Consider the following 27,673-nt stretch of genomic DNA (forward strand, 5'->3'; position numbering starts at 1 on the left):
TCTCTCTCTCTCGCTGGCTTTCCCTCTCACGTTTCTCTCTGTGTTTCTCCTTTTCTACTCTCCAATCCCGCCGAGGCAGATTGCCGCCTCACATTGAGTCTCAGTTCTACTCAAGGTTTCTTCCCATGAGGGAATTTTCGCTTACCCGCGTCACCTAGTGTTTGTTCATGTGGGATTCAGTTGGAGTTCAGTTAGTCTTTTGATAAGTGAGGAGTGTGGTCTTTGACCTGCTCCATGTTTTAAAGTGCCATGAGACAACTTTTATTGTGATTCGTCCTTTTTAATGTAAATTAATTGAATTGGATTGAATTGAATTGTTGAGGTGGCCAACCAGAGGTGAGGCTGTAAGTTGCCAGTTATGGTGGTAACCCGCAAACCCATTAGTGGTAACCAGTGGTCTGGCCGTTATTAAGCTGAAAAAGGAGTCCTTTTGGCCTGTGGGACTCTGGAATCAGCTGACGAGTACCAGCAGACTAAATGGAAACGCAACTTTGGTGGTCGCTAAGGCAAAATGTCCGGTGTGGGAGTAGTTTGGTGGGGCAATTTAACCACTTCCAGATGGCTTTGAGGAAATTCTGGTCACCTACTGATGTCTTAGGAGAAATAGCAGTGCACCATCAACACTGTGTTTAGTGGGGACGGGTCGCTGTTGGCCTTGACTCAGGGCTGAGTTGAGGAGTGGGGAGAAAATTTTGAAAATCGAATCAATTCAACTGACATGAGACAATGAACGCTGGACTTTCCTGTCTCTTTGTTTGAATTCACCATGGTGGTTAAAAAGTTCCTTGGTCTTATCATTTCCCTCTGCTCCTGTTCACCTGCTCCCAATTTTAATGCACCACACACACACACTTGTATATACAGTACACTGGGTGGGGTCACATTCAAGGTTTAGGGGTAGAGTTCGTGGCGAGCTGGCGAACTCAGTAACAGGGTTAACTCTCACTAAGAACGCTGGAGTGACAACCGGGGCCTTTCCCCGCTGGGCCTGGGGTTCGGGGGTGCCGCCCGTCCTCCGGTGCCCCTATCTCCCCTTCTGCCCCCGGTGTTCCGTCCCTCCACGCGGTGGGGGGTGGGGTGGGCACGGATGCCCTCTCCGCGCCGTTGCCCGGCCCCTCTTCGGCGCCGGTGCCTGGGTGCGGGGGATCCCCGGGATCTGGGGGTCGGGGGCTGGGGGGCTGCCTGTTGGTGGGGGTGGGGTCGGGGGGAGGGGCGGCTTGGTTGGGGGGTGGGAGGGTGTCTGGGGGTTTGGGGGCAGCTGGGGCTGGGTTGGGGGGCGGTGGGTCGTGGGGGGTTCCTGGCGGGCCTGCAGTGCCCCGTCCTGCTGCGGTGGGTTGGGGGCGCGGGCCGCGTTGGGGTGAGGGGCGCGGGCCGCGTTGGGGTGGGGGGCGCTCCTGCTCCTGGGTTTGCCCTCCGGCCGGTGGCCCCTGCGGGGCCCGGGGGTCGTCCTTTGGTGCTGCCGCGGCCTGGGGGGCCCTGAGGTGTTGCGCTTGCTCTGTCCTGGCGGGGGTTGATGGCTCCCCTCTTTGGTGGAGATTTTCATGCATGCCAGATCCACCACACCAGCATTTATCGAAACTCAGACACAATCTTCCTCAGGTCATTGAATCGGTGGAGGCTGGTGTCTGTGGATCTCACTCGGCTTCGTCTGTCCTTCCTTCCTTTCCTCAGTCTCTCCTTTGGTCTCTTGAGGTCTCCCTGATTTGTTGGAATTTAGATGTTTCTGGGGTTGGCGATGGACTCTGGTTGATGGCCCGGTGGGTAGTAGGTAATGTCTGGTCGGTGCTGGATTTCACTTTCCTTTCTTTTCTTTGGTCCTTTCTCGGGTTTCCTGACGGCCTCACGACTCTGGCTGGAAGTGTTCGGTTTAGGGGAACGGTATGAGATTTTTTTAAAATAGGTTTTAGGTGAACTAATGAATACACACACACACACACACACACACACACACACACACACACACACACACACACACACACACACACACGCACACACACACACACTCGCACGCACGCACGCACGCACACACGCACATACACATTATCATCCACATACAAAAAAAAAATACCAAAAAAAAAATATATATATATATAAAAAAAAGAGAGCGATGATGATGACATGTCAAATTGGTAAAATTACCGAATGAACAATACTGAGCTCTCCAGAAAAAAGAAGAAAATTTTTTTTTCTGACTCCTGCACTGGTTTATCATTTCATTTTTTTCCCCTTCTTTTTTTGCACTGGGTCATTATGTAAACGTAGCCCAACGATAGGGTTAGCATGGGACAAATTACAAGACAAGTTCATCTAGTGGTAGCGTAGTTGTACCATGCTGCTGCCTTTAATGGTTTGGTCCGAAGTTTTTCTGTTGCTGTTTGTAAAAACAACATTGAAAACTGATGCTCAAGGACCGCCGAAACAGTCCACCAATTAGGAGCGGGCGATCACGCAGTGAAATTTGCATATGCCAGTGATAGTTGCTTGCCTTTGTGGCTTGAAGATTTTACAAGCTTGGACAGATTTTATCAAGCATTATGGAATTTGACATGTTTGATTTGCTTACACGGGCCAAACAAAATGACGTGGGGCCAGGTTTGGCCCCCGGGCCTTAAGTTTGACACCGGTGGCCTATTGAGAGGAAGATTTTATTTTTATTTTATTTACATGAAGCGTTTTAGACTGCCCCCCCTGATGTGGCATATGTGTAATATTTCTAACAGTGAACTTGCACCAGAGTGTTAGGATTGAAGCCGCTTAAAAGGAACGTGCAGGCACATGGTGCAGCTTTGAGTGTGACACAAGCAAGCAGGCAGGCTGGTAGGCAAGGCCCAGTGCTCCAGTGCTCCAGGTTGTCCGGCAGGGTGCTTGCAGAGCTTCACGCAGACTGTTGATATCAGGATTCAGGAGCGTGAGGAAGGGAATCCGCGGCTCGCGGTGCAAAGGCAAAGCAGGACAGCAAATGATTGTTTGCTCCGCTCTACTGAAGCTTCCAGAATCACTTGAGCGAGGCTTTTAGCATTTGGCACGAACCAGCGCTGCTCGGTTTGTGGTTATTTAATGGAGCAGCAAGGTAGGCTACCGCGGCTGTCGCCAGCATTACAACTTTATCTTCACGGAATAATGCGACGCACAGGCAGTGTGTAGTTGTCTCTCGGCAAGACAAATCGCACGTCTACGAGGACCATGTTGTTTTTTAAACAGAGTCTTCTCATTTAACGTGCATTATTTAAGTACAAAGCGCGCGAGCGCTTAACTTCGATCAGGCTTCCTCGCTTTCATGCCGAACCACCACATGAGAGGTCGACGTCGATAAGACTACAAACAAAGCTCCCCTCTTTTTTTATTTTGTATTGGAGCCACCTGAATCTACGTGGGGGAAATGCCTTTGGGTTTGTTCTGGATGTGTTTGTGGTGCTTTCTTCGTCCTGGAGCCACCGGCCAAGGACAGTCGACTTCGGCTGTTTGTTCCCCCTCATGCAGTTGCGATGAAGATGGAGGTGCTGACTGCTCCGGGAGAGGACTGACCACCGTCCCGTCTGGCCTCAGTGCTTTCACCTACTACCTGTAAGTTTTCGTCCCAAGTCCACACAGAATTTCGTGATCCAATCACGTATGATAGACACCGCAAGCACAGGCAACGCGCAATATTCGGGATACAATTAACAGAACGCTTCAGTGATTGTGGTTGTGTATCGATTATTTAGTCTGTTTCACGTCTTCGGGGTTTACTGAGTGAAGTTGTTGAACTGGCAACTTCCCACCGCAAGAGCATTGAGGGAGTAGTTTTCATACTCGTATTTGCAATTATTGTGGTTGGGGAGGATTTTATTTTATTTTTTTTAATGAATATCATTATGCAAAATGTGTCAGAATTTAGTTTTGGTTCATTGTTCATATTGTGGTTCATTGTAAGACTTGATTAATAGTAATAATAAATATTCAAATATGATAATGCTAATAGTGTTAATTATTCTATACCATATGGCAACACTGACAGGTGCTGCTATTATTTTGGTCACCTTACTTACAGTGGCTATTTTGCAGTAATCGGCAACTCGCTATCTTGCGTTATTTTGCAGTGAACTACAAGTACAAATTCTGCGGCAGTGAATGTGTACTAGCTCATGGTGTACTAGCTTATGGTGTACTAGCTCATGGTGTAGTGGCCTTGAGGGTGCTGCTTTATTCCCCAGTCACTGGTTCAAATCTGTACCTAATTAATTATAGGTGTACAATTTCTTGCAGCCAGTCAGGAATTGTAAACAAGCCCTTGTGAGACGAATTGAACAGATATGCAGTTGAACAATTTCAATTCTGCAGACAGGAAACCCCAAACTACTGGACTGAAATAGCCCTAATGGCCACAGCTGGAATCGGAAGCCAGTTAATCGGGAAGCCAGTTGAACTGTAACACGACAGATTATTTTAGCGTGACGTTATCACGCTAAAACGATCTATTCACGGCCAACCTAGTGCCTACTGTAATTACTCTGGAGATTGATCAATCAGAGCTGTTCGTGGCAAAATAACGCAAGCAGGAGAGTTGCCGGCAACGTAATCACCGCCTACCTTATTTAGCTGTGTCATATGGTCAACATTGGGGAAACAGGTCTCAAAGTTAGATCCAGCCCAGTCCAACCCTATAGTAACCATGCTAACTACTATATTATTATGGAAAATCTTAGTGATTGGTGTATTTTCAGGAAATAAAATGTAATAAGTCCTTTGATTTACCATGGTATTTACAGTAACACCTGTTACTACTTTATTGAATATGCTAGGAATGTTTGATTTAATTTAGATGTTTGATTATCAGAATTCAGGAAGTGCAGTTTCAATGTATTACATGTGCATTTGACCAAAATTCAAACTTGTGTCGTCATGTTCACCACCAGCCATTTTTCGCATTTTAGCACTTATAACTTGATACACAACTCATGTTGGTAAAAAGCAGCACAGCTGGCAAGTCTGTTTTACACAACACCAAATACACTTTTGATGATTGCTCCAGGAAGGAAGTTTTCCAGTTTGTTTCACAACTTCTCGCTGTTATTCATTAACTTGTTTAACTACCTTGGCAGGTGCATTGAAAACACTTGGCATTGCTGTGTTTAGGAATGTAACTCATAAACCAATTACTAGTGATTCTGGGAAAAATCCCCAAATGCAGGGCCATTACTTTAATGCATTTATTTTCATCTATGTTTCCTTTACAATATATTGTCTGTCTACACAACAGCTAATAATTAGCTGATCAGTAGGAGAGCAGCGTAGTTGGAGAATCACTGAGGTAATAAAGCAAAACATCAATGATTTTTCAAGGTTTCGGCGTGGCTGGTGGCCCTATCAAATGATGACAGAGCAAACTCTTTTTTTTGTTTTTTTTTGTTTATGTTGCCACACTGAGCAAACTCTTCTGTTGTCCTGACTTGCCAGTCAGTGTAGAAGGTAATTGCCACATTACTGGTATGTACAATGCAGGTAAATGGCACGGGCCTAATGTTATTTTTGTTTGTACTGTGAGCCACTAAAAACGAATGGCCGTGCTTTGTACACCCCGAAAAGATTCAAAATCAAAAATTGTTTGGAGTGTTCGAATTCAAAACAATGCCATAAATAATGGCATTTAATGCACCTATTGGCTGAGTGATTGCCATATTTCACACTAGTCTAGAGTGCAACCAGTGCAAGAAACAAACATGCAGGAAAGCCTGTCGGCCCTCCACCCAAATAAAACGCTGGGGTGATTTCAGTCCTCCATTAAAGCAGACTGATTATTTTTGTGTTATTTTTACTTGATCAACATTTTTGCCTGTTAAAAGTTACGGCCTAAAAGCAATAAATGAATTATAATAAAGTTATGTTTGTGTATTTTCTGCATTGACAACTTTAAATAATGTCATATTGATGGAAAATAAAACATGTTTTAAAATTTTAATTTGATTAATTAATTAATCACCAAAATAATTACATTAATTCTTAAAATTATCATTAGTTACAGCCCTATTAGACATAGATATAGATATGGATGCTGCTTAACATTACTTACAAGAAATGCAGCTTTTGTCCCTCTTCAGCAGAACCAACAACTAGGCTAATTGAAGTCACCATTGTTAGGAATGTTTTCAGAAAAGTAAACAGAGGAAGTGGATTTATACACTAGTCCATTAAGACATGATATCACAGTAGGCGCACTCATTAGAGTTAAAGTTCTTTTCCACAGTTTTTGCTTTGTGAAAAGGCTCCCGACTGTGTATTATTCAGTCTTGCGTTGCAATCTTAACAAGAAGCAGAGTTTTCACATGATATCACTGTGTTTTCAAGCACTCAACTGTTTGTTTTGTCTTGCTGATGTTGTTTGCGTGGTTATGTGAACTTCTTATGTGCATAGTCATGGCTATTTCACCACAGTTTGGTAGATTTAACACTAAGCTACTTAAAAATGCAGAAGAAAGTCTTTTAGCACCGTGAAAGGTTGTTTGTCCCCACTCGCTGTCTTTCCTCATTTGTTCTCCCAGTGTCTTGAACTTTAGTTGTCCTCTACCACTCCCTATGCCTATTGTATGTGGAGTGCTGGGGTTTGGGGATCGTGATGGATTAGTGAGACATTTTGCAGCTGCAAGAGCTCCTTCTGTCTGGGCTAATGCCTCCAACAATCATTTGCTCATATGTGATGGTTAAATTGCACGTTTTGTTTGTCATCTTAGACATATTATCTTGTCATGGGCCCTATTCACTCTTGTCTTGCTTTTTGTATTTGTTAAAGTTTCACACGTCAGCATTTAACAGACTGAAATGGTTCACAAAATGATTTACTCAGCTTTGTGCATGAATAGTACATAAACATACGCACAGATTGTTGTGATCCTGTGCCTGCATCAATTTTGTGGCTGTGGTTATGTCATACTTCACAGTTATCCACTTGTCCACCATAAGCCCACATAACACCAAGCGGCAGATTTTTAATGTCCTGTTGGTGTAAGTGGTCATGTACAGAAAAGCGGAGATTATGCGTTATTAAAAGTCTCTATTCTGCTCTCACAACTTCAATTGCCTCTCAATCCAAGAGACTGACATTTTATTTAGCTGATTTCATGGTCTGATGCCTTTAGAATTCAACTCTGTAAATGATTAACTCATAATGCAACCTGATGTGGGCATGAATCGAAACTGTCAGATGGAGTAGGATCATAATCTGCATCTTAATGTCAATGCTTTTGATTAGTCTTAAATAAAGAACCGCACCGGCACAATGGCTCAGTAAACAAGAATCTGTTTTTGGTTCTTGTCCCATGAGAAGCGCTGTAAATGAACTCTGAGAGATTCTCACCAGGAAGAACAATTGCAAAAGTGGGTCTCATTCCTTCGGTTTAACAGACACGATTCAAAAAAAAGTAAAAAAAAAAAAAAAAAAAGTTGTGCATGTGCGCTCTGTGGTCACTATCAATAAAAAATACATTTGATAGACTGTTCAATACGATGTTTGAGACAAACTAGGTAGAAAACCCAGATTCTGATTTGCAAGGCAATCTGTGGCATGCAGGCAGAGGCTAAGTGTTAGATTTGTGCCACAATTACAAGCGCGTAAAATGACATTTTAAGCACATGTATTGTTTAGAGCGCACAAGAACCATTTTTGTAAGCCTGGTCCGCTGAGTGCTTGCCAGCCAACCCGGAGACATGTGCCGTATTTTACACCGACAGCGTAATAAACTAGCGGTTTCTTGGCATTCTTTATTAGCGATTGAATATGATTTCGGGATGGCGCTATATTGATTTTGGTTGTCGGCAGAGGATGAGTCAAGCTTGTTGCCAGTTCCACCACGCTGTGTGAGTCAACTTCAAAATACAAGCCTACCAAGGCTATTGCATTGACATCCATGTATTGTTTGGGAGGCTTTTATTTTGAAGTTGGCCTTGGCATTGCGGCTAGCTTGAATCGTCCTCGCACTTGATCCAAACGTATCACGGCCAACGGCATCGCAAATTAAAACGTGTACTCACGCCATGCGACCACATGAATTTGTTTTTTTAAACCAGCAAACACTGTCAAGTTGCTCGCAGTGTCGATTCCTGGATATTTACACGACGTGTCAATAGCATGTCGGCTTTCAGCGATTACGATTCTCGTTCAAGGCCATGTGAACTGTGCACTACGGCCAGCAACGTGCCAATTAATATTTGACGGCAGTGGAAGGGCAGAGGGGCAGTTGGCTGACGAAAACAGACTGGCAACGTCCCAGATGATGTCTTGTCATCTTTTTCATCATCCATGCGCCGCTTCTGAATGAATAGAACAAAAACTCTATTTACGTAGATGATTTCTTTGTTTTTTGTTAAAAAAAAATACATTTTTCACATAAACCTATCCATTACGTGAGAATATAGGTCCACGTTAATTATGAAATATAACATACCGTATTTTAAAGCAGTTTGTTTATCCACCACCCCTCACCTTGCCTACCTCTACAGTCACAAATTGACCTCTTTCTCACTCCCCCTCCCCCTTGCCTCTTTCAATTTGAGTCTCCACAGCAAGTTGATGTGACGATGAGGGCGCCGGCTCCAGAACCCACTCCACTAACTTGACATGGAAATGTGCGGTTGTCTAGAAAACTAGCAAGTTTTTAATTTTTAATTTTTATTTTTTTTTTAAGGGCGTCCATGTGCCCTGACATTGATTGCACCCTGGGCGGTCGCCCACATTGCCCATAGCAAAAACCGTCCCTTCTCTTGACCAAGGTTAAGATTGAGGAGGGGGAGGAATTATGGTATAAGTCGTCCTGTATTTTGCCCATGCAGCTTGCCTGCATCACCACTGGTGATCGCTGTACTTTTTTAAATGAATGATACATTTGTCCTTGGTCTGCAGAGGTGAAAAAAAGAGGAGGACTTGTGAAAGAAAAATATTAACAGTCTTGCAGTAGCCTCTGACTTCCGAACACTTTGTATGCATCATCTACCTTGTTAATTTCCTTCTTGTGCCAGCTGTTTATGTTCTCTTTTAACTTTAACCACAAAATTTCATAGCATGTTAAGTTCACGTTTTTATCACTGTTAAAACAGTGGCTGATACTGAGAAGTTAAGATTGAGGTCTTGGCAGTGTTTTAACAGCTGCTAAGAGCTTGGTCAATGAAAAAGTATGTGCCTTATGACACTTTCCATGTTGTAGGAATGCTCATATGGATAATACAAATGAAGGAACATTCGAGTTTCCCCCACCCCAATTGCTTTTTTTCTTCTTCAAACCAATTATTGTTGTTTATTTGTGTTTTTTTTTTTTAAAGAACTAAACTATTAAGCAGTATAAATCTCTCTCTCTCTATATCTCTATATCTCTCTCTATATCTCTATTTCTCTCTTTCTCATGATGTATTCCCCAACGTTTTTGAAACTGATTCAGTTAAGTTTGTGTTCTAAAATAAAGGCGCATGTTTGCAAATGTCTTATTTGGATTAAACATACAAGATAATCAATCTGTTCTGCTTACATGAAGGACTACAGAAATCAGAAAATAATTATTGCTCGGAGGCTGAAATCAGAGCAGTTGGACAATTTTAAATTAAACAATGGCATTAAATGATTACAGTAATTTTCTGAACTACAAGCCGCTACTTTTTTCACTTGCATTCGACCCTGAGGCTAATACAAAGGTGCGAGACAATTTGCAGCCTCATTGCGGTAAAGAAAAGTAGTGGGAACCCGGTGCGGCTACAAAACACCTGCGGCTTAGTCGGGTGCAGTTTATATGTGTAACAAGCTCAAGTATTCCCCAAATTTAGCTAGCGCGTCTTATAAGCAGGCACGCTTTTTAGTCCAGGAATTACTGTACTGGACTATTAAAATAGATGTCAGTTAGTGTGATAATTTGTATTTTGTTACCACTATTGTGAAGTTTCTTTTGGCTGACAAATGTTTGGAATTTTACATATTAAAATGTAGGTGATACAGTCACTGTAATGTGCTAAACATGTCAAATATTCAAAAGGAATACAGCAATTATTGCCAAAATTGTTCCTTCTCTATGTCCATTGCTCATCAATACTTGTCTCGCAGTAGTCATCAGCTAGCTTTGCTTATTTGTTTATCTTGACTAATCTTTGTTGATGTACTGACATAGCCTCGCATGCTGATGACCATCTTTAAGTTACAGAATTTTTGTTTGTTGCTGTCCTCTGTAAGCGGCCAATGCAGGTTGGGAGTCGAAGTTGACCCAGAAATTGACTTGCTCCTGTCATCTCAGCGTAGCAGATCACGACCAGTGTGTGACGTTAAACATTAATCACATATCCTCAGCAACCACGCAGACGCCACCACACATCTAATTATGTTCGTGCAATGATTGCCAACCACTTCCGTGTCAAATTAGTTGCCGCAAGAGTTTGTCAGATGTGCTGTGGGAAATGATCCAAATTCACTTGACAGGCAAAACCATCATAACGCAAGTGCACTTTACATTCCTACTGTGACACTTTTGTCTGGCGGTGTGTAGTGTTGTCCCAATTAAAAAATTTTAACACCCAGTTCACACCGACTGTGAAACAGATACGGAACGGGCTCCGTATGGACGCCATAAGTAAAAGAAAGAATTTGAGTCTGTGTGTCAATTCACAACAGCTGCAGTGCTGTGCGTATCCGGATCCAGAGCTCCGGAAGGTTTCCACAAGGTTTCTATTTTCTCCGGATTCCGCATGGGGATTTGTTGAAGTTGAAGAAATTACACGAGCCACACAGGAAGTCAGGCGTCGGCATTCAAGGTTGATCCGGTATATTTCAAAATAAAACCTAACTATTTATTTATTTATTTATTTTTTTTATACAAACGAGGTGATGATTAAAAGTGCATTGTATTGGGTAGGTAGCTAGCTAACTACATAGCTTGACATGAGTCAGACAAAAGACAAAAAAACAAGCTTGACATAAATTAAAGGGATACTTGACTGATTGAGCTGTTTTCAGCAGTAAAAAGTTAATATATTTTCCAGAATGAATTTGTTAACTTCATTATGTTTCATGTAGAATTAATACCTTTAAAAACAAATTTTTCCACTTGCTGTCGACTGAAGATGACATCACCTGTGCTGAGGAAGTAAGGACCAATCATAGCTCAGTTTGCTGGTCAAACCCAGAAAACAGGTGAGCCATGACTGGTCGTTACCTACTTCCTCAGCACAGGTGATGTCATCTGCAGTCGAAGGCAAGTGAAAAAAATACTTTTTAAAGGTATTACTTGTATACAAAAAATTTATTATTATTATTAAATTAATTCAAGACAAAATACTAACTTTTTACTGCTGAAAATGGCTCAATGGGTCAAGTATCCCTTTAAACATGACAAAATAACACTATTTAAACACAAAACATACTTACCCATGGTAGAAGAGCCCAAGTCCCAGAAATAATGTTCAAAAAGCGTAGCAGTGAACGAAAGGCAAGTGGCTATTATTTACAAGTACAATAGCTCCCTATATACACGGTTATCACGTGAACTCAGCGTGAACCCCCGTGGTCTTGCGTGTGCAGATTTCCGAACACATACAGCTCACGCACCGCACTCTGTGTGAATTGCAGCCTGTACGGATGCCGTCAGAATACGCCAAAACCATCATGTGATATTTCAAAAACTAAAAACAATAGAAGGATCGAGCTTGGACACGTGTTGTAGAGTACCTTTAAGTCTTTATTTAATGGTTTACAAGTGCGCAATGTGGCCACCACCGGCAGCACGGATGACATCAAGCTGCATTTAAGGCATTGTCAATGTTTTTGGCATTATCTGCGGTTACAGATATGATTGTAATTTGTCTGTCCAGTTTCCATTCTAGTAGCGTTTCCTTTAGAATTTCTGACAAATGATCACTTGTATATGTGTCATAGATGTGATAACGTCTTCATGGAGAGTGCTGGACATATTTTTTTTATGTCTTTGTAAATGTGATGCTTTTAATTAGAGCTGTCAAACGATCCATTTTTTAAAATCAGATTAATCACATCTCAGAGTTTTGATTAATCATGATTAATTACTTAAATTAAAAGTTTTTTATCAACATTTTTTGCCCACTAAATTTGAAGAGCACCTGTTGTTATTTTTTTTCTACATTTAATGTTATGAGGATGTCTTCCACATTTTTTGATCCACTGCACGCTCTCATCCTTCTCTTTTTCGAATCAGTTAATTACTTTCATAATTTAAAATGAAAAAAATATTTTGACTAGAGCAAATGTCATATGCAAGCATTTAGTAAATGCTTTACTTATATGCATGCAGTTATGTTTACTGCTCAAACACCCTGCGTTCCCTTTAACGTAAATCCGCTGTTAAACTGAAGAATCATCTGCGGTCAAAATTAATACTGTGATTAAATTGCGTTAATACATGATTAATGTGATAACTTTTTGTGATTAATCAACGAGTTAACGCTTTGACAGCACTACTTTTAATACACCATTATGCTACATAAATAAACCTGCTTTTTTGGCAGCTCTGCTATGTAATTTTCTTAGTCACCTTTTTTACCTTGTTTTTTTGCATTTCTGAATCTTAGTGTGTTTCTTGTACTGTGTAAACGTGAACATGGGCGCACAATTTGTAGTGGTGCTAAGTGCTAACGGCTCCCGGAGTGTGACCTAACATGGCCCGGTGAGCTGAGGATGAAGAGACTGGTCGTGCCGGAACAAACCTTTGAGCAAAGAGGAAATGATGTCCTGCCCTTGCGTCTTTTATCATGGGGGAACGAATGAGTACCTAAATGAAAAACTTTAAAAAATAAAATGCATGAAAATTTTGCAATTTTTTAAAATAATTATATAAAAAAAAAAAAATCTAACCAAGTATTCAATCGAACTGAACTATGAATTTTAGGTATTCTTCTTTTGTCTACAATGCCCTTGAATTATTGTACATTCTTGTTTTTGCATTCTTTTGGATTACTGTACCTCTTTTGTAACTTTTTTTAATTCAACAAAAACTTTTAAAATCTTAATCAAATCACTATCACACACTTCTTGAAAGGCACTCATTCATTCAAACATTTTCTGAACCACTTAGTCGATCATTTTAATAGCTTGGCCGGATCACACAGTGCTTCCTTTTGTTTTCCAGAACAATGGCAAGTGTTTGACGGGAATTCGGCTGCTACATTGCATTCAACACGTTTACTGCCAGGAATTAAGTTCTGAGCATATTTTCCCATTACAAAGTGTTAGGATCACAGTTTGTCACAGTTTTTTTTTTTTTTTTTAACAAAGTAAAACCATGCCAGCTAGCTAACATTCTCAGATTTAGAATACAGTATTAAATTATTAGTTTGATGCTAGGAATGTGACAGTTCAATTTTTTTCCAAATAGGTCTACCATACAGTATTAAATTGTCGTGTTAGTTTGATACTAGGAATTTTCTCAAATAGGTCTGCTAATTTTAGGTCTTCCTCTCTACATGAATAAACATCACATGGGATTGATATTTAGCAATTCCAGATTGTATAACCATTTATGCTTGTCATCATTTATCACAGCTGCATTTTGAGTGTCCTCTTCAATCTATCTTAGCAGGGACAGGCCAAGGACCTTGATGAGTAAAGCAGCCAGAAAGTGAGGAAGGGAGAAAGCCGGATGGCTATACGGCCCTCCCATACACTTATTTTCTGTGTGTGATTACAAAAACCTGCAAATTAACTCACTGGACATACTAAAATTTGCTCAGGAATGAGTCTGGACTATTACAAGTGGTGGCAGATCCACAGTAATGTTTGCACTACCTCAGTCTGGAGCAACCACAATCAGGCTGTTTTCTATAAAGTAACTGGGTACATGTGCACAGGACGTTGATCGTACGGACGCTGAGCGTTCTGGCAAGGATCCGCCATGTAATGCTGCCGTGTGTATATGAGTGTAGTTGGGAATGCAGAGGAAGAGCAATATGATCCTTGTTGGATTTCAGGGGCCCACACAGGTCCTAGAGAGATCTGGCAATGAAATTCAAGATGACCAATTGCAGAGTGAAAATGAAGGAGGGGAGCAGGCTGCTGCTTTATTTCTTTGTAAATCATGTTATGTTTGGTGACTTTTCTCTAAAACAGTTTTGTGGATCCCAAGTAAAAATGATCATGTTTGCCTTCTCAGTAGTTCGGACCGTTTGATGTGAATACAGTATAGGATACTTTGTTTTGTCAGTTCTCTTGATTTCATTTCTGGAACAATTGCATGCATCTGCGATCATTAAACACATGCCCTGATATTAGCTTTTGTATGGAAGCAAATCAAGTCCTAAGTGCATATTTGTCATGCTGCTACATGCTTATCTTGAAGGTGGATTGAAAAGTGAAGATCCCTGGGGCTGAAGTGAAGTCAAAACTTTTTCTCGACAAAGCTTTTGTGATTTTCCTTATGCAAAACAAAAAAAAGAATCTAGACTACATGACACATGATAACATTTTGGGGATGGTAGAAATAATCAATTCTAGTCAAGTTGTTTCATGTTTTCACAAAACGTGACCAGTATTTTTACAAAATAAAGGAACACACCATTTAGTAATTGGTTAATTTATGAGATTTTCTTCTGTCAAAGAATCCAGTCAGCACACGCCTGTTATCTTCTTCACGTATCCAATTGCCCTGACCAATCCAAATAAATGGATCTTTGACTCATTGGAGAGACCCTTTAAGATTTGAGTACCCCTGATTTAGATTATGTTTAGTAGTCTGTCTAGTCTGCACACGTTCATTGAGTGTATCTATCAGTTCTGAAACAAATGTTGGCGGCCTCCACTCAGTTGCAGTAGTTTCATGACTGACACCATTCCAACTAAATCCTATGGCTCATGTAGGCCTACATGTTTTTTTCATGCCTTGTGTAATTTTTTTATAGCCAGTGTTGTCGCTTGTTTGGTGCGTCAGCTAAACAAAGGTGATTAAAATGTGACAGTTCAAATCACCGCCAGTCCTTTTCAATCGGGACAGAATTGGAAACAGAAGGTCACTGAGATGTACAAATTGCCTTAATGCAATGCATTTGAAAACATACTGAAAACTATCCTTCTCTGACTGCTAGTTACCTGCAAACGAAAAAGTTGTTTTGTGTATTTTAAAACATGGCCATGTCAATGCATTTTTGACAAAAAGTATCAGACAAAATTGTAAACTGATATTGTTTTCATTTCTTTTTTTACAGAGATCTGAGCATGAACAACATCACTGAGCTTCCAGCGAATGTTTTCAAGAACTTCCCTTATCTGGAAGAGCTGTGAGTGCATGCCTTCTTTTCTTTCATTAGTGGTATGTTGAACACAGTACAATGTTGACTTGAGGGTTGGGTCTTATGGTATGGAACTGCTTCTTTGAGTTACAGTATAGTATGGCGGGCAATACTGTGTTTACCTTGCCTGGTTAAAAAAAATAAACAAGTTTAAAATATACACTTCACTGAGCAAAGATAAGCAGATAAAATACAATTCAAAAAGATTAAGTGAGGGCTTGAATCCATAATAAAGTCATGTGACATCCTGTGTGTATTCTTGGGCTTTTTAAAGTGTCAAACATCTAATCTCTATGAGTGTTTGTTAAATGCTTCTCGTTCTGGCTCAATGCTGGAGGGAGTTGGTGATAGCATCAGTCTACCTGAGAAAGCTAAATGGCTTTTGCGGCTATGCTTTTTTTTTTTTTTTTAAGCTTTTTGGGTTCTTGCAGCAAGTCATCAGTCACCCTCTGTTTTCATCCACCACTTCAGTCTGCTTTGTTAATAAATAGAGATCCGGACATCACGTGACTATTCACCGAACATGCACCCCACTGCCAGGATAGAAGCCTATTACTTGCAATGGGCGTATTAACGTTTATCCGTCAACTTTCCGTCCAAGACAATTCACACTCACTTTGATGAAAAGGATAGGATGTAATCATGCACAAGACGGGCAGGTTGGAGGATATTACTGTTGCCTATGAAGAGCCAGGAGTGCTTGTTTTCAATTCGGCTACGCTGGTATGTGGAATGTCCCCCTCACTTACACTGGTGAGTGCTTGCAATTGTGATCATACAAAGGCTTTACAAGTTTGTACAATCCAGATTTATTTCCTCTTTGTTTGGTCAAAATGCCATCTAAGTTAGCAATTTCACACATTTTTTTGCAGTGTTATTGAGGTATTTTAGCAACTGCTGAGTCTGTTGGTGCTGCTATTTGTCATAAAAAGACTTCTTTATGGTCTTGATCAGTTATTAAATTCAACTGTGTAATATATATTAAATGGGAGCAGCACAAACGAACAAAACCGATTACCTCGCCCACATTTTGCGCGTTGTGGGAGGCTAGCTTCACACAGGTTAGTTAACATCTTCTGGTTCAGCCACCGTGTGCAAAATGGCCGATCACGACTTGCGCCATGCAAGACGGCAACGCATTGCCAACACTGTGAGAAGGCCAACTTTGGCCAACCTGGCAGATCTCACTCATGGATAATTGGAATCGGCAGCATAAAACTCTGATCAGAACACCTCTGCAAATAATACATGGATTTCAACGCCATGGTACGCTTGCATTTTGATGTTGTTCTTGTCAGTGCGTGGCGGCTGACTTGACCTGTGACGGGATAGTTGGAGCCCAGTTTATATTGCCGTTACAAACTGTCCCCATCAACTCAACGTCATCCCGAAATCATGTTCAATTAAGTTCTCTGTTGTGGCATTTTGAAAATGAGACGGGGTGTAGACTACACATTTATTTGTTTTGATCCCGTCATTAAACTGACACTGCTTTCACAGTTTTTTTTTATAGTCTTAAAAGATTGTCTTGATGAGATCTAAAAATGTCTTAATATCAAAATGTTTCATAGCTGCAGCAATACATTGTAGAAATGAATTGAGAAAACAATTGTTTCCATGACAAGAAGACATACCTTTTCTAAGCAGTACTTCTTTCTTAAAGTAAACCAACAAACTGTTTGTTGCCGTGTCCTTTTTCCCGTAACTTGGATGACATGATGTCAGATTGTGCATGTTTGGTTAACCTTTTCATGCAACAAACCTGACTGAAGACTCGTCTTATTGAACATTGGTGGAGAGCCTCTTTGCTTTAGGGTTGCTGCAGTGTCAATGAACCAGAGCGGCGGCCCTCAGGGCTCAAGAGTTGACAGAAAAGGCGATCAGGGAAAGAAAAGAAGGGAGCTCATACCCGTGCAAGACAGGCACTGACACAAACAAGGATTATTCCCTTTTTCGTTGTCACGCAACTTTGCTCTGTTCTATTCCTCCTTGCCAAATGCACAAATTACGCTAAAAAAAAACAACCCATGATGACAGATATGCCCTGTCTCCTTAAACGTGTGTTTTTGTAACCTGAATTGGAAAGGTACACAATAAAGCGGCCATTTTTGTCAGATGTGGGTTTTTTGTTTTTGGTCGGTGTCACCTGCATAGTTTGTACTTATACTGATATGTATAAGGCGTGGGCTGATTACCGGTTTGACGTTTTACTGTGGTTTTAAAATGTTAAGGTTTCAATAACCGCTAATACTGTCTGTCAAGGTAATGAGCTCTGTTTTTCTTTTTTGAGGAAATGTATAAGCAGGGCTCAATATGACTAGCCGCTGAAGTTAATTGCCCCCAACTAACTTCTTTTTTTTTTTTTTTTTTGAAGGGGTTGACTGTTCAGTTACGGACGGCGTAGGAGAGAGGGAGAAAGAACAAAGAGACACTGCAGAGACAGATGCCTTTTTACTCTGTTAACGTACATTGTCCTTTAAAAATAATAATAATAATAAAATGCCAGCAAGTACTAGTTAGCCACAAGGACAACATTAGTAGCCCACAGGTCTGTTCTAAAAATAGCTCACCAGTGATTGGACACTGATTTACTTACTAAGAGTTAAAACAGAAGAAGAATGCTAGCATTTATCTATTTGTCTATCTATTTATTTATTTATTTATTCATTCATTCATTTAAACTTAAAATGGTATACTGTATATTTCTTCTGTACCAAATATTCTATATTTTGCTTAAAAAGTGGTTCGGAAAAATGAATGAATGAATACAATTGGGGCTGGGTTCAAAATATCGTTATCGAATCTATCGCTTTTCATATCAATACCAATATCAATTCCTAAAGCCATGTATCGATACTTTTAATACGGCTTTTTCCGGTAAATGAATATGCCCGAGGCGAGCACTACTTGTTTAAAACCTCGAGTGAGCGTTGTTCAAATGTGCCCTTCTGTTATTCAGAGTACCCCAAAAGAAGCCCAGTGCTTATAACGAAAGGAAACGTTTTAATGCAAGCGGATCGTATCGTGGGTCTCCCTCTCGAAAAATACACACACTGTTTAGACTTAGTTTTAAATGGCTTACCTTAACTAAAATTATGCGTCACGTTGGAGCCAAAAGTAGAATTCTGATCGTTTACTGTGCATCTTGCTGCTCTAAATAGTAAATAAGTCATACTACACTTTAACTTACACAAGACTACGGACTATTTCTTCTACTGCCATTTGATTTTTGTCAAATACTTTTGGTTCATTAGCGCCCCCTTCCTTAGCATAGATACGCGGTTGGCAGGTGCTTTTGGTGCATTACTGCCACATTATTAAACGGAGTGTATGCATGTGGCAGTAATTGAACTGTACATTAAATGAAAGAAAAAGAGAGACTGAACACAAATAACCCCCCCAAAAAGTAAAGTAAGAAATTGGACATAAAAACACAAAATGTGGATGCATAATTATGCTATGACTGTGTCTCTTATGTCAATTTGTTTTTATTTCTTTATTAACCACTGGAATCTTAGTATAAAAGCCATCACATAAAAATTGTCACAGTAATGTGAATGTCGTAATTTGCCAGAGTGTTTTCCCCCCACTTTATTTACATAGCGCTGTAGTTGTAATTGGTTGAATGATGATTTTAATGACGTTTCTTCACGGTTATCATACCGTCATTTAATATCATCCCAATAGCCCATGCCTAATGTGTATACGATATATATAATTGGCTGAATTTCTGCAGGTTGGTGACCTAATGCTCAATCCCGTTTGGTGATTTGGATTGGTTTTGGTGATTTATGGTCAAATTCACAGAAACCACATAATACCTGGTTTTGGCCTTAATTCTAGAATGAACACAAACAATAGAAATTATACATCACATAAAGGTATTATGCACATGCTCTAATTTTCATGTTTCATTCATTCAATCTGTTATCAATTATTTCACCTCATTAACTCCTTAGAGAAAATGTGTAGTTCTGGTCCGAAAACATTACTATCTCATCAAATGCAAACAGTGTTATTTAGAGATAATTGAATTCCAAAGTTGTTTCCACTTTTAAAACTATGATCTCACATGATGGTGTAGTTCAGAAAAGCACAGATTGGGCCCCTCCCCCAATACGTAACGTGATTACACTGTAGCAGCAGGAAAGATAAGTCATTTGAAGGAATTTAGAATGAAATATACCATTTGTATTGACATCCGAAAATGCCTGGGAAAAGATCTTATTTTGACTGTTCCTCTCCTCTGGGACCTGAAAGTCATGTATGTATATGTTCCTCTAACACAGTCGGCCTTGATTTTGGGGCTCACACCCAGCAGTGGGTTTTAGTCTGGTCATATTACAGGGTGATAAATCTGTTGCTAATCTCTCAGGCCTGTTGGTGTACTTTGACTGGGTGTCCCAGTCAACCTTGTCCATACACACACACACTTTCTGAACAACTTCTCTTGGCAACAGGAAAGGGAGGTGCCCGACCACTTTTATGGGTACACCGAGGCTAAGTTTAAAAACAAAACTAAAAATCTGTTTCAGGGAAATGAATGGCTACAGTATATTCACAAGCTGGCCTTCCAATCATTAAGAGATATACAATTGTTTCATTCACTTCTAAAACAAATGGACTACTCTTGGTGTGAGGACCAGAAAGCAATTTGGGTTAGGGTATATCTGGAAGTAGTTCTAATCTTGTTTGGGTGACAGACAAAGTGACAGCAGGCCATGACAGATGTGTCTTTGACACCCCTGGCCCCATGTTCCGTGTGATTGCTTGAACCCATATGAGGTGCTGACACGGAGAGCTTTTCAGTTTAAGGCGTCCGACCCTTTTTTCCCCTCAGAAATCAACTGCATGTGTCAACATTTAACATTAAAATGTTGTTTGATATAACTGTAGATTTACACTTGTTTTGTCTTGTTTAGGAGACTTGCAGGGAATGACTTATCCTTCATCCACCCCGAAGCTCTGTCTGGACTGCATCAGCTCAAAGTCCTGTAAGCATGCACCCTCCTTGCCGCCACCACTGTCAACACTCTCATGTGGATACAAACACACACTGTGACAGTGTGAAGTTTTCCACCCACGGGGTGGGGGAAAAGTAAATATTTCACTATGTTGTGGCGCAACTTTGTGGCTCTGTTAGTGATATCCCAAAACATATTAATTCAGTAAAAAGCTATTTTATGTCCCTGGTCCAGAAGTGTTTTTGCCAACACACATTGTGTACAGATTAGTTCTTAATACTTAATATTTGGCTTCACATTGTAGTATTGTTTTATATGCTCTTGCGCTGGAAGGTACACAATATTATATACACGTGCGTACAAAGTCCTAGCGCTTTGGTTGATATGCAAGTGAGCTCTTTGCTCAAGGCCCTCAAAGTAGTGTACCTGTAGTGTTCAAAGTACATTGCATCTTGTATAAATGCATTAAAAAAAAATGATGCTGTACATTTTAAAGGTAGTCCTGTATATGGACAAAATTATATATCCCATAATTTTGCAACAGTATGTTATTTGGAATATAGAAGTGTAATATTTTACATCACATAGTTCTAAACTATGAGTTTGAACCAAGAGGTAAGCTATATTATGAAACCTTTAAGATATTTTACATCTATTTGTTTGTTTAGAGTAATTTTGTATATCATAAAGAATTAGTTATGAAGTTATTATAAGTGTCAACAAATTGAGGAGAGTTTACAAATCTTACCAATACAGTTAGATTTGGTTGTATTTGATCTGTTAAACCAAATGGTTTGAGTTTGATTAAAAACATGGATATGCTTTTATCATCAGGATGCTCCAGAATAATCAACTTAAGACCGTACCTAGCGCTGCCCTGAAGAAGCTTCATTTTCTTCAGTCTCTGTGAGTTACTAAAACCTTTTTACATGCATGCACACACAAACACAATAAAGAGGGGCTTCATCTATCAATTAGAGTAGTTATTCTTATAGATTCTAGTTAGTAATGTTGAACCTTAGGAGTATTTTTGTTCTGTCACCGATCTAACATTTGTATTAATGTGGTAGGCTCGCCTTGAAGAAATTAATACAAACACCAACCAACCCCAACACTACCAAAAGTGTGGTTAGAGGTATATTCCGAAGGATTTGTTTTTGGCATGTTTCTGTGCGGAGCCTCAACGTTTTCCTTCCAGCCAATCCGCGGAAGCAAGCTACTGTCAGTGTCATATACAAATTTCGCTGTGCGAAGTCTGCGAACCCCCGATCCCGATTGGTGGATTGGTTTCATGCTTGTTCCTGGTTAGCTGCTGTCCTTGGCTTCCTCAAGCCCTCAGTTTTGAATAGGGATAGACCGATTATCGGCTCGGCGCCGATATTTGGCATTTTGATGAATATCGGTATCGGCCTTTTGAAAAAACTGATGATGGATTTATTAAATCCATATAAAACAATTTGTTTAGATTTTCAGTTGACTTTCAGGGTTTTTCCTGGCTCAAATTGAGGCATATGTGGTATCATCCTGACTATGATTGGTGACTACCGATACCAGGTATCGGTATTCGTGCCAATACCAGTCTTATTTTAAGGTATCGGTACTCGCGTTAAGATCAGGGACAAGAAATTAGAAATTATATGAATACAAGTTGTCATTAACTAACCCTAACCCTAACCCATTTTTTAAGTAAAAATAATATATTGGGATATACAGGTCTTTCTTTAAAATCCTCTGTCATTTATAGGTGGGGAATTTCATTTACTAATGGTAAATTGCGGTGACTACTCAAGAGTTGCATATCGGTTGGAAAAAAAGTGGTATTGAACATCCGTAATCCTGACCATGCACCAAGATGTGCATGTATTCTGTAAATTCAACTGACTCGCTTTCATTTTTTACAAGCAACCTATAATAATTCCATGTTTCAACAATAAGAATAATAGTTCTAATAAGAATATGGCTATTGTCATGTTAAAGCATTCATTCATTATCAGGCACTCAGGCTGAAGGTGGCGAGCAAATAAAACAGCAACGGAAAAATGTTAGACAGTACCTACCTTCAAGCTAGTAATGCCACTACTGCTGCCTGGCACTTTGTTTTATTTTGAATGTTTTTGTGGTGTGAAAGTTATAAACTAAGACATTTCTATCATTGGCGGGTTTTCGCTCCTGTAGTTTTTAGTCATGGTGCAGTTTTATTCATCAAAATCCCTGCCAAAATGTAGGTCAGTATCCTTCAGCTCCGCTTTACATAACTTCTTGGCTATTGTGTGTAATTCCTAGACACGTGTGTTAATTTGTAGGAATTTTTGAACTCTTTGCCAATTAGCTCATGGGCTTTCTATTGAGTACTGAACTTAAGTTTTATTTACCCCTTTTTGGGTTTGACATTGATTAATGTACGAACGGGTCCATCAGGAGAAACATGCTAAAAATGTAACATTTAGCCATTAACGGCTCTTTACATGATCCCATTGTCCTGTGTTTTCCCGTCTTCTATTCGTCTCTCTTCACTGCGAGGGTTAAAAGTGTCTCTTGCTGAAGTAATATGCTTTTGTGGAGCCAGGACTCACTTTGCATAAAGCCCCCCAGAGAGCTAAATGTCAATCAAGACTGTTATTCCTTCCAGCCCAGACACTTGAGGAATTTTGAGGGAGGGTGAGACACACAGTGAGAGGGAGGATATCGGGAAGAAAACAGCTCGGTGATGGTGTTAAAACACTTACCTGTACATATTCAAAAAAAATAATAATCTATTGGGAATCTCAAATTCCAAATTTGAGCCAACTCACTGGGCTTCTCTGAGAAGTCAGACATTAATTAAGCACAATTCAACCCCTAAAGCTAATTTGTCTGTTCGCAAATGCAAGTTAATATTTCAAGTTTCGCATCTGGCATTAACCATCCATTGGATGGTCATCACCCCAAATATAGTATTTTATCGAATTCATGTCTTAATTCTTTTCCTCCCGTCTCCTCTGTCCTTTAGCCGCCTAGATGCCAACCATATTACCACAGTACCAGATGACAGTTTTGAGGATCTTCAGCAACTGCGGCATCTATGGTTGGATGATAACAACCTAACAGAGGTCCCAGTTGGGTCTCTGCGGCACCAGGCAAACCTTCAAGCGCTGACATTGGCACTGAACCGCATCTTGTACATACCAGACAACGCCTTTGCAAACCTCACCAGTCTAGTTGTACTGTAAGTTTTGTCATGCTACTGTTAAAATTGTTATGTTAAATTGTGGTACAACGTAAACAAACGTTTTACCTTTCCTGGGTTAGTATATAGCTATACTGTATTTAATTCAGTCGTCCCTCGCACTGTGAAGCTATAAAACCTTTACAATTGATACCAAAACACCATTCATTATTGACATTCATGTCTTAAATAAAGAAAACTAACAAAAATAATCAAAAGCATGTTAGTCAAACCTGTTCATAAATGTTAATGAAGGAATTTACAGGTAACATATTTTAACCTCATGTTAAATAGCATATTCTATATTGTAATCATTACCCATGACCCGAAAGAGGATTGTGCTTTTATTATAATGTGACACCGAACACCTGACACCTAATTTAAGCAATCTTTTTATCGTTCCTAGAAGAGCTAGGGAACTTTCCAGTCAGTATACGGTAATAGAGATACAACAGGATCAACCTGCTTGTGTACTTTGGTTAACATTAATTAAGTCACTAAGAACATTCTATGCTTTAATAAAATGTCCTGAAGCGGGTAAAGGACGCATGCCTCTGAGTTCAGCTAACTAACAGTTAGTTAGTATTACATTTTCATAACTTTGTCTTGAAAGGTTTAAATAAAAAAAAGCCTATTAAAATACTGTACGGTGATACGTTTCATATCTTAGTTAATCTGTTGAGTTTTCAAAATCAGTAGTGAACATGTCTTTATATAATCTGAAAGAAAAGACAGTGGACCAGAAAATGCAAAACCACATCAATAAATTGCATACAAGTGGCTGGCAAAGCACATTTGCCTTATGTGTACTGCATGACAAGGTCTTTGAACGTGCTTCCAACGTTTTTCGTCTTGCTCAGGCATCTTCACAACAACAAAATTAAGGAGATTGGCAACAACTGCTTCACTGGTCTTGTGAACCTGGAAACACTGTAAGTTCTCAGGTGTATTCATGTGCATGTGTTAATAACGCCCCCCCGCCCCTAACCCCCACCTTTGCTCTGGTCCTCCAGACATCATTGTCTCCACTTCCTCCTGTAATTGCTGAGGATAAATAGAGCAAAGTACATGATTCTTATCAAATCTGCCCTCCCACTGTTTGCTTCTTCCTGCCACACAGCCATGAAAATCCTTTAATGACCGCCACGGCCCCTTATTGCATGGCAACCTTCTTTACTGGTGAACTGAGAAGTCACAATGACTCTCTTGTGGTGCTAACTGCATTTTCCTCCATATCAGTGCATCACAGAATTCTCTCTTGACCTCATATCAGCCTTTGTTAAATCTAATACATTTGCAGTTATGTTTGTCAGTTGTGTTTTAAATTGTGTGATTTATTGTTGATCGTGGTCCAAGAATGTCACAGGAATGTTTACTACCCCTAGATTTATCATCTCAACGCTTGCTAACATGCTCTATTTTATTACTGTATTGTTCAACTGTTAGCTGCTCTGTATAATGATGAGCCAATTGGGTGCCTTTGCATGTGTTTACAACACTGCTGTAAACTTTTTAATCAGATTTGTTTTCCCACAGAGAGTAGCATCTTTTTCCAAACTATTAAATGGGAAGTCAACCCCTCATTTCTTTCTTGACAAGAATATGTTCTATGCAGCCCCACCAGCCTAAATACGGTATTCTGGTTAATGCATTTGTGTTATATAGAATTAAGCAGCAAAATTGAATCTGCTTTTATCACTATCAGAAGGCGGCTATTTTGTTACATGTTGTCAAGTGAAAATAAGATCACAGTTGCTCAGGTGACAGGTCTCAGGTAACGACCAATCACAGCTCAGCTTCAGAAAACAGGTGAGCTGTGATTGATCATAGCCAGAGCCCTGAGCAACAGTGATGTCATCTTCAGTTGACAGCAGGTGGCACAATGGCCGCCCCCAGATGGATAAAAATGGCTTGATTGTGCTTCATAGCTCATATTCCACATTGACAAGAAATGTTTAAGGTTGACTTCCCCTTTAAGTACATCTGCACAAGTGATTTGCTTTTCAACAAGTTGTAAAATGTCATTGCACTTGGATAAAGATTCTTGTCACTTAAAAATGTTGAGTAACTGTTTGCTTTTCTATGTCTTCTCTCACTGAAGGGATCTTAACTTCAACAACCTGATTGTTTTCCCCAAAGCAATACAAGCCCTGCCCAAACTGAAAGAACTGTAAGTATATCGCCTTATTTTATTAGTGCTCAGATTTTTATGGCCATGTCTCTAAACTCTGCCAAGTCCAATGTTTCTTTCACTATACAGACACTAGCTTACTTACGAACATCAAGGCATATGAACACACTGTGGTGTTCGTTGGCAATGGTTATGCAAGTCTGAATTTTTGAAATGCATTCCTTCAGTGTAGTACGCCATTTTGTTGCAGTCCATGCCAGGTGGCCGTAAAGTCTACTCTGCTAAATCGATACCACGGCTTACCCACAGCGTCAGTTTGCTAACAAATGTGCTAGCTGTTTGTAACGTTTTTTTTGTTTTTGTGATTAAAATTAGCCCATCCATCAAGACTAATTGCAAGTGATGATAGTGGCAGTGCTAAGAACCGACAAACAATCTCAATGGAAACAAAGATTGCCATAATAGGGAAATTAAATTGAGGTGAAATGTGGCATCTGCAGTCAACTGTCTGGCCCCATAAAAGAGAAACTCCAGATGGCGATTTTTATCCGGGGAGTGTTGTGAAGAAAGTTTCCATGTTCATGTTCAAAGATGGCAGCCAGGAATAGTGATATCACTCTTACCTACCTTCTCCTCACCTTTTGCAGTCAACGACTGGTACCTTTTTTGTTTTTTTTAATAGTTTTTCGCCAGTTCAAGAAATGTGCCAATTTGTACCATGTGTCTGTTAAAGTCAAGCAGAGAAGTTCCCAGAAACGTTTAGAAAATAATTGAGAGGCTACAATAAAATACTAGTAGTCGACTGTGAGTAGGGTAGTATTTGTGTATATACTGCACAATATAACAACAAAAATGTTAATTTGGCTCAGGGTCCTTTCAGTTTTTGGCACATGCTTACACAAGACTTAGCCAGAATGTCACACTTATCAACGTGTGTCAAATTAGGCTTTTTTTTTCCTGAAATGTATGTTATTTAATGACAAAACATCCATCCATGCATTTTCGTGACTGCTTAACCCTCCTATGACCAAACATCTACGGTTTAATGAGTGTGGTTGTAAAATATTGTGGGAATTGTTAATGTGTCTTGACCATAACTTGGCTGTTATGGTGTGGAATTGCATGGTAAAATCACTGTGGTCATTATTTTTGACTTTCCTTGTTTCTTTTATTTACCTGACATGTATACATTCATTTATGCGAAGTCTCAAAATACATCCAATGTAATTGGCCTTCTTCTTGTAGGGGGTTCCATAGCAACAATATTGCTTCAATACCAGAAGGGGCTTTCCATAACAACCCCCAGCTGAGAACCATGTAAGTTTAAACACACACTCTCATCCACCTCTGAAAAGACAAATGCCACTCTTTAGTTTGTGCCGACATTGTCCAAAAGATGGATTCGTGTTGAAATAAATGTCTGTCCCTCATTGCAGACACTTCTATGACAACCCGCTGTCGTTTGTGGGTGCTACGGCGTTCCAGAATTTGTCTGACCTCCACTCCCTGTAAGTCGCACATAACCTGACAAAGAAAGCCCTGTCAAATCTAGTCAATGTTAATGTGTTGTGAGGGTTTTGAATATATGTCATTTTGTGTGCGTTATAAAGTATCTCACAAAAGTGAGTAAACCCCTCACATTTTTGCAGATGTATAACAATATATTTTCATGGAACGGCACTTAACACCATCTGAACCAAATAAGTTTATCCTGGTCTCATCAAATCACAAAACAAAACTGCAGCTCAGTTTCAGGGTGTTGGCACTCTTCTCATAGCCTAGCCCAACTTTACTTTAAGCAGCAGTTCTTTTTTTTTTCTCCAGATCTTTGCCATGAGGTGCCATGTTGAACTTTCAGTAACCAGTGTGAGAGCTGTAATACACAATTCACACCTGAGACCTTGTCACACTAATGAGTTAAATAATAATAATACATTTAACTTATCAGCACCTTTCATGACACCCAAGGACACTTTACAGGGCAGACTAAACTAAGACGATTAAAAGCAAACCCAAAAATTAGGGCAGATAAAAATAATTAAAAATAAATAAATAAATATAAAGGCGTAAAATCAATACAGTAAAAGGAAAGACTGGCAGGAAACGTTAATCGGAGTA

At 39.9% G+C, this 27,673-nt stretch overlaps 1 protein-coding gene across 1 annotated transcript in view; it reads left to right on the forward strand.

Annotated features, from left to right (window-relative positions):
• Positions 1 to 2,786: 2,786 nt before the first annotated feature.
• The window catches only part of lgr4 (leucine-rich repeat containing G protein-coupled receptor 4), a 32,079-nt gene continuing 7,192 nt past the window's right edge, over positions 2,787 to 27,673 (forward strand). The window contains exons 1-9 of the mRNA XM_077564177.1: positions 2,787 to 3,564; positions 15,172 to 15,243; positions 20,178 to 20,249; positions 21,054 to 21,125; positions 23,209 to 23,424; positions 24,285 to 24,356; positions 25,526 to 25,594; positions 26,801 to 26,872; positions 26,992 to 27,063. Of these exons, the coding sequence (XP_077420303.1) occupies positions 3,380 to 3,564; positions 15,172 to 15,243; positions 20,178 to 20,249; positions 21,054 to 21,125; positions 23,209 to 23,424; positions 24,285 to 24,356; positions 25,526 to 25,594; positions 26,801 to 26,872; positions 26,992 to 27,063 (902 nt within the window). The 5' untranslated portion in view covers positions 2,787 to 3,379. The remainder of the gene's footprint in view (positions 3,565 to 15,171; positions 15,244 to 20,177; positions 20,250 to 21,053; positions 21,126 to 23,208; positions 23,425 to 24,284; positions 24,357 to 25,525; positions 25,595 to 26,800; positions 26,873 to 26,991; positions 27,064 to 27,673) is intronic.

The sequence above is a fragment of the Vanacampus margaritifer genome, chromosome 4 (genome assembly GCF_051991255.1).
Source record: "Vanacampus margaritifer isolate UIUO_Vmar chromosome 4, RoL_Vmar_1.0, whole genome shotgun sequence".
NCBI lineage: Eukaryota > Metazoa > Chordata > Actinopteri > Syngnathiformes > Syngnathidae > Vanacampus > Vanacampus margaritifer.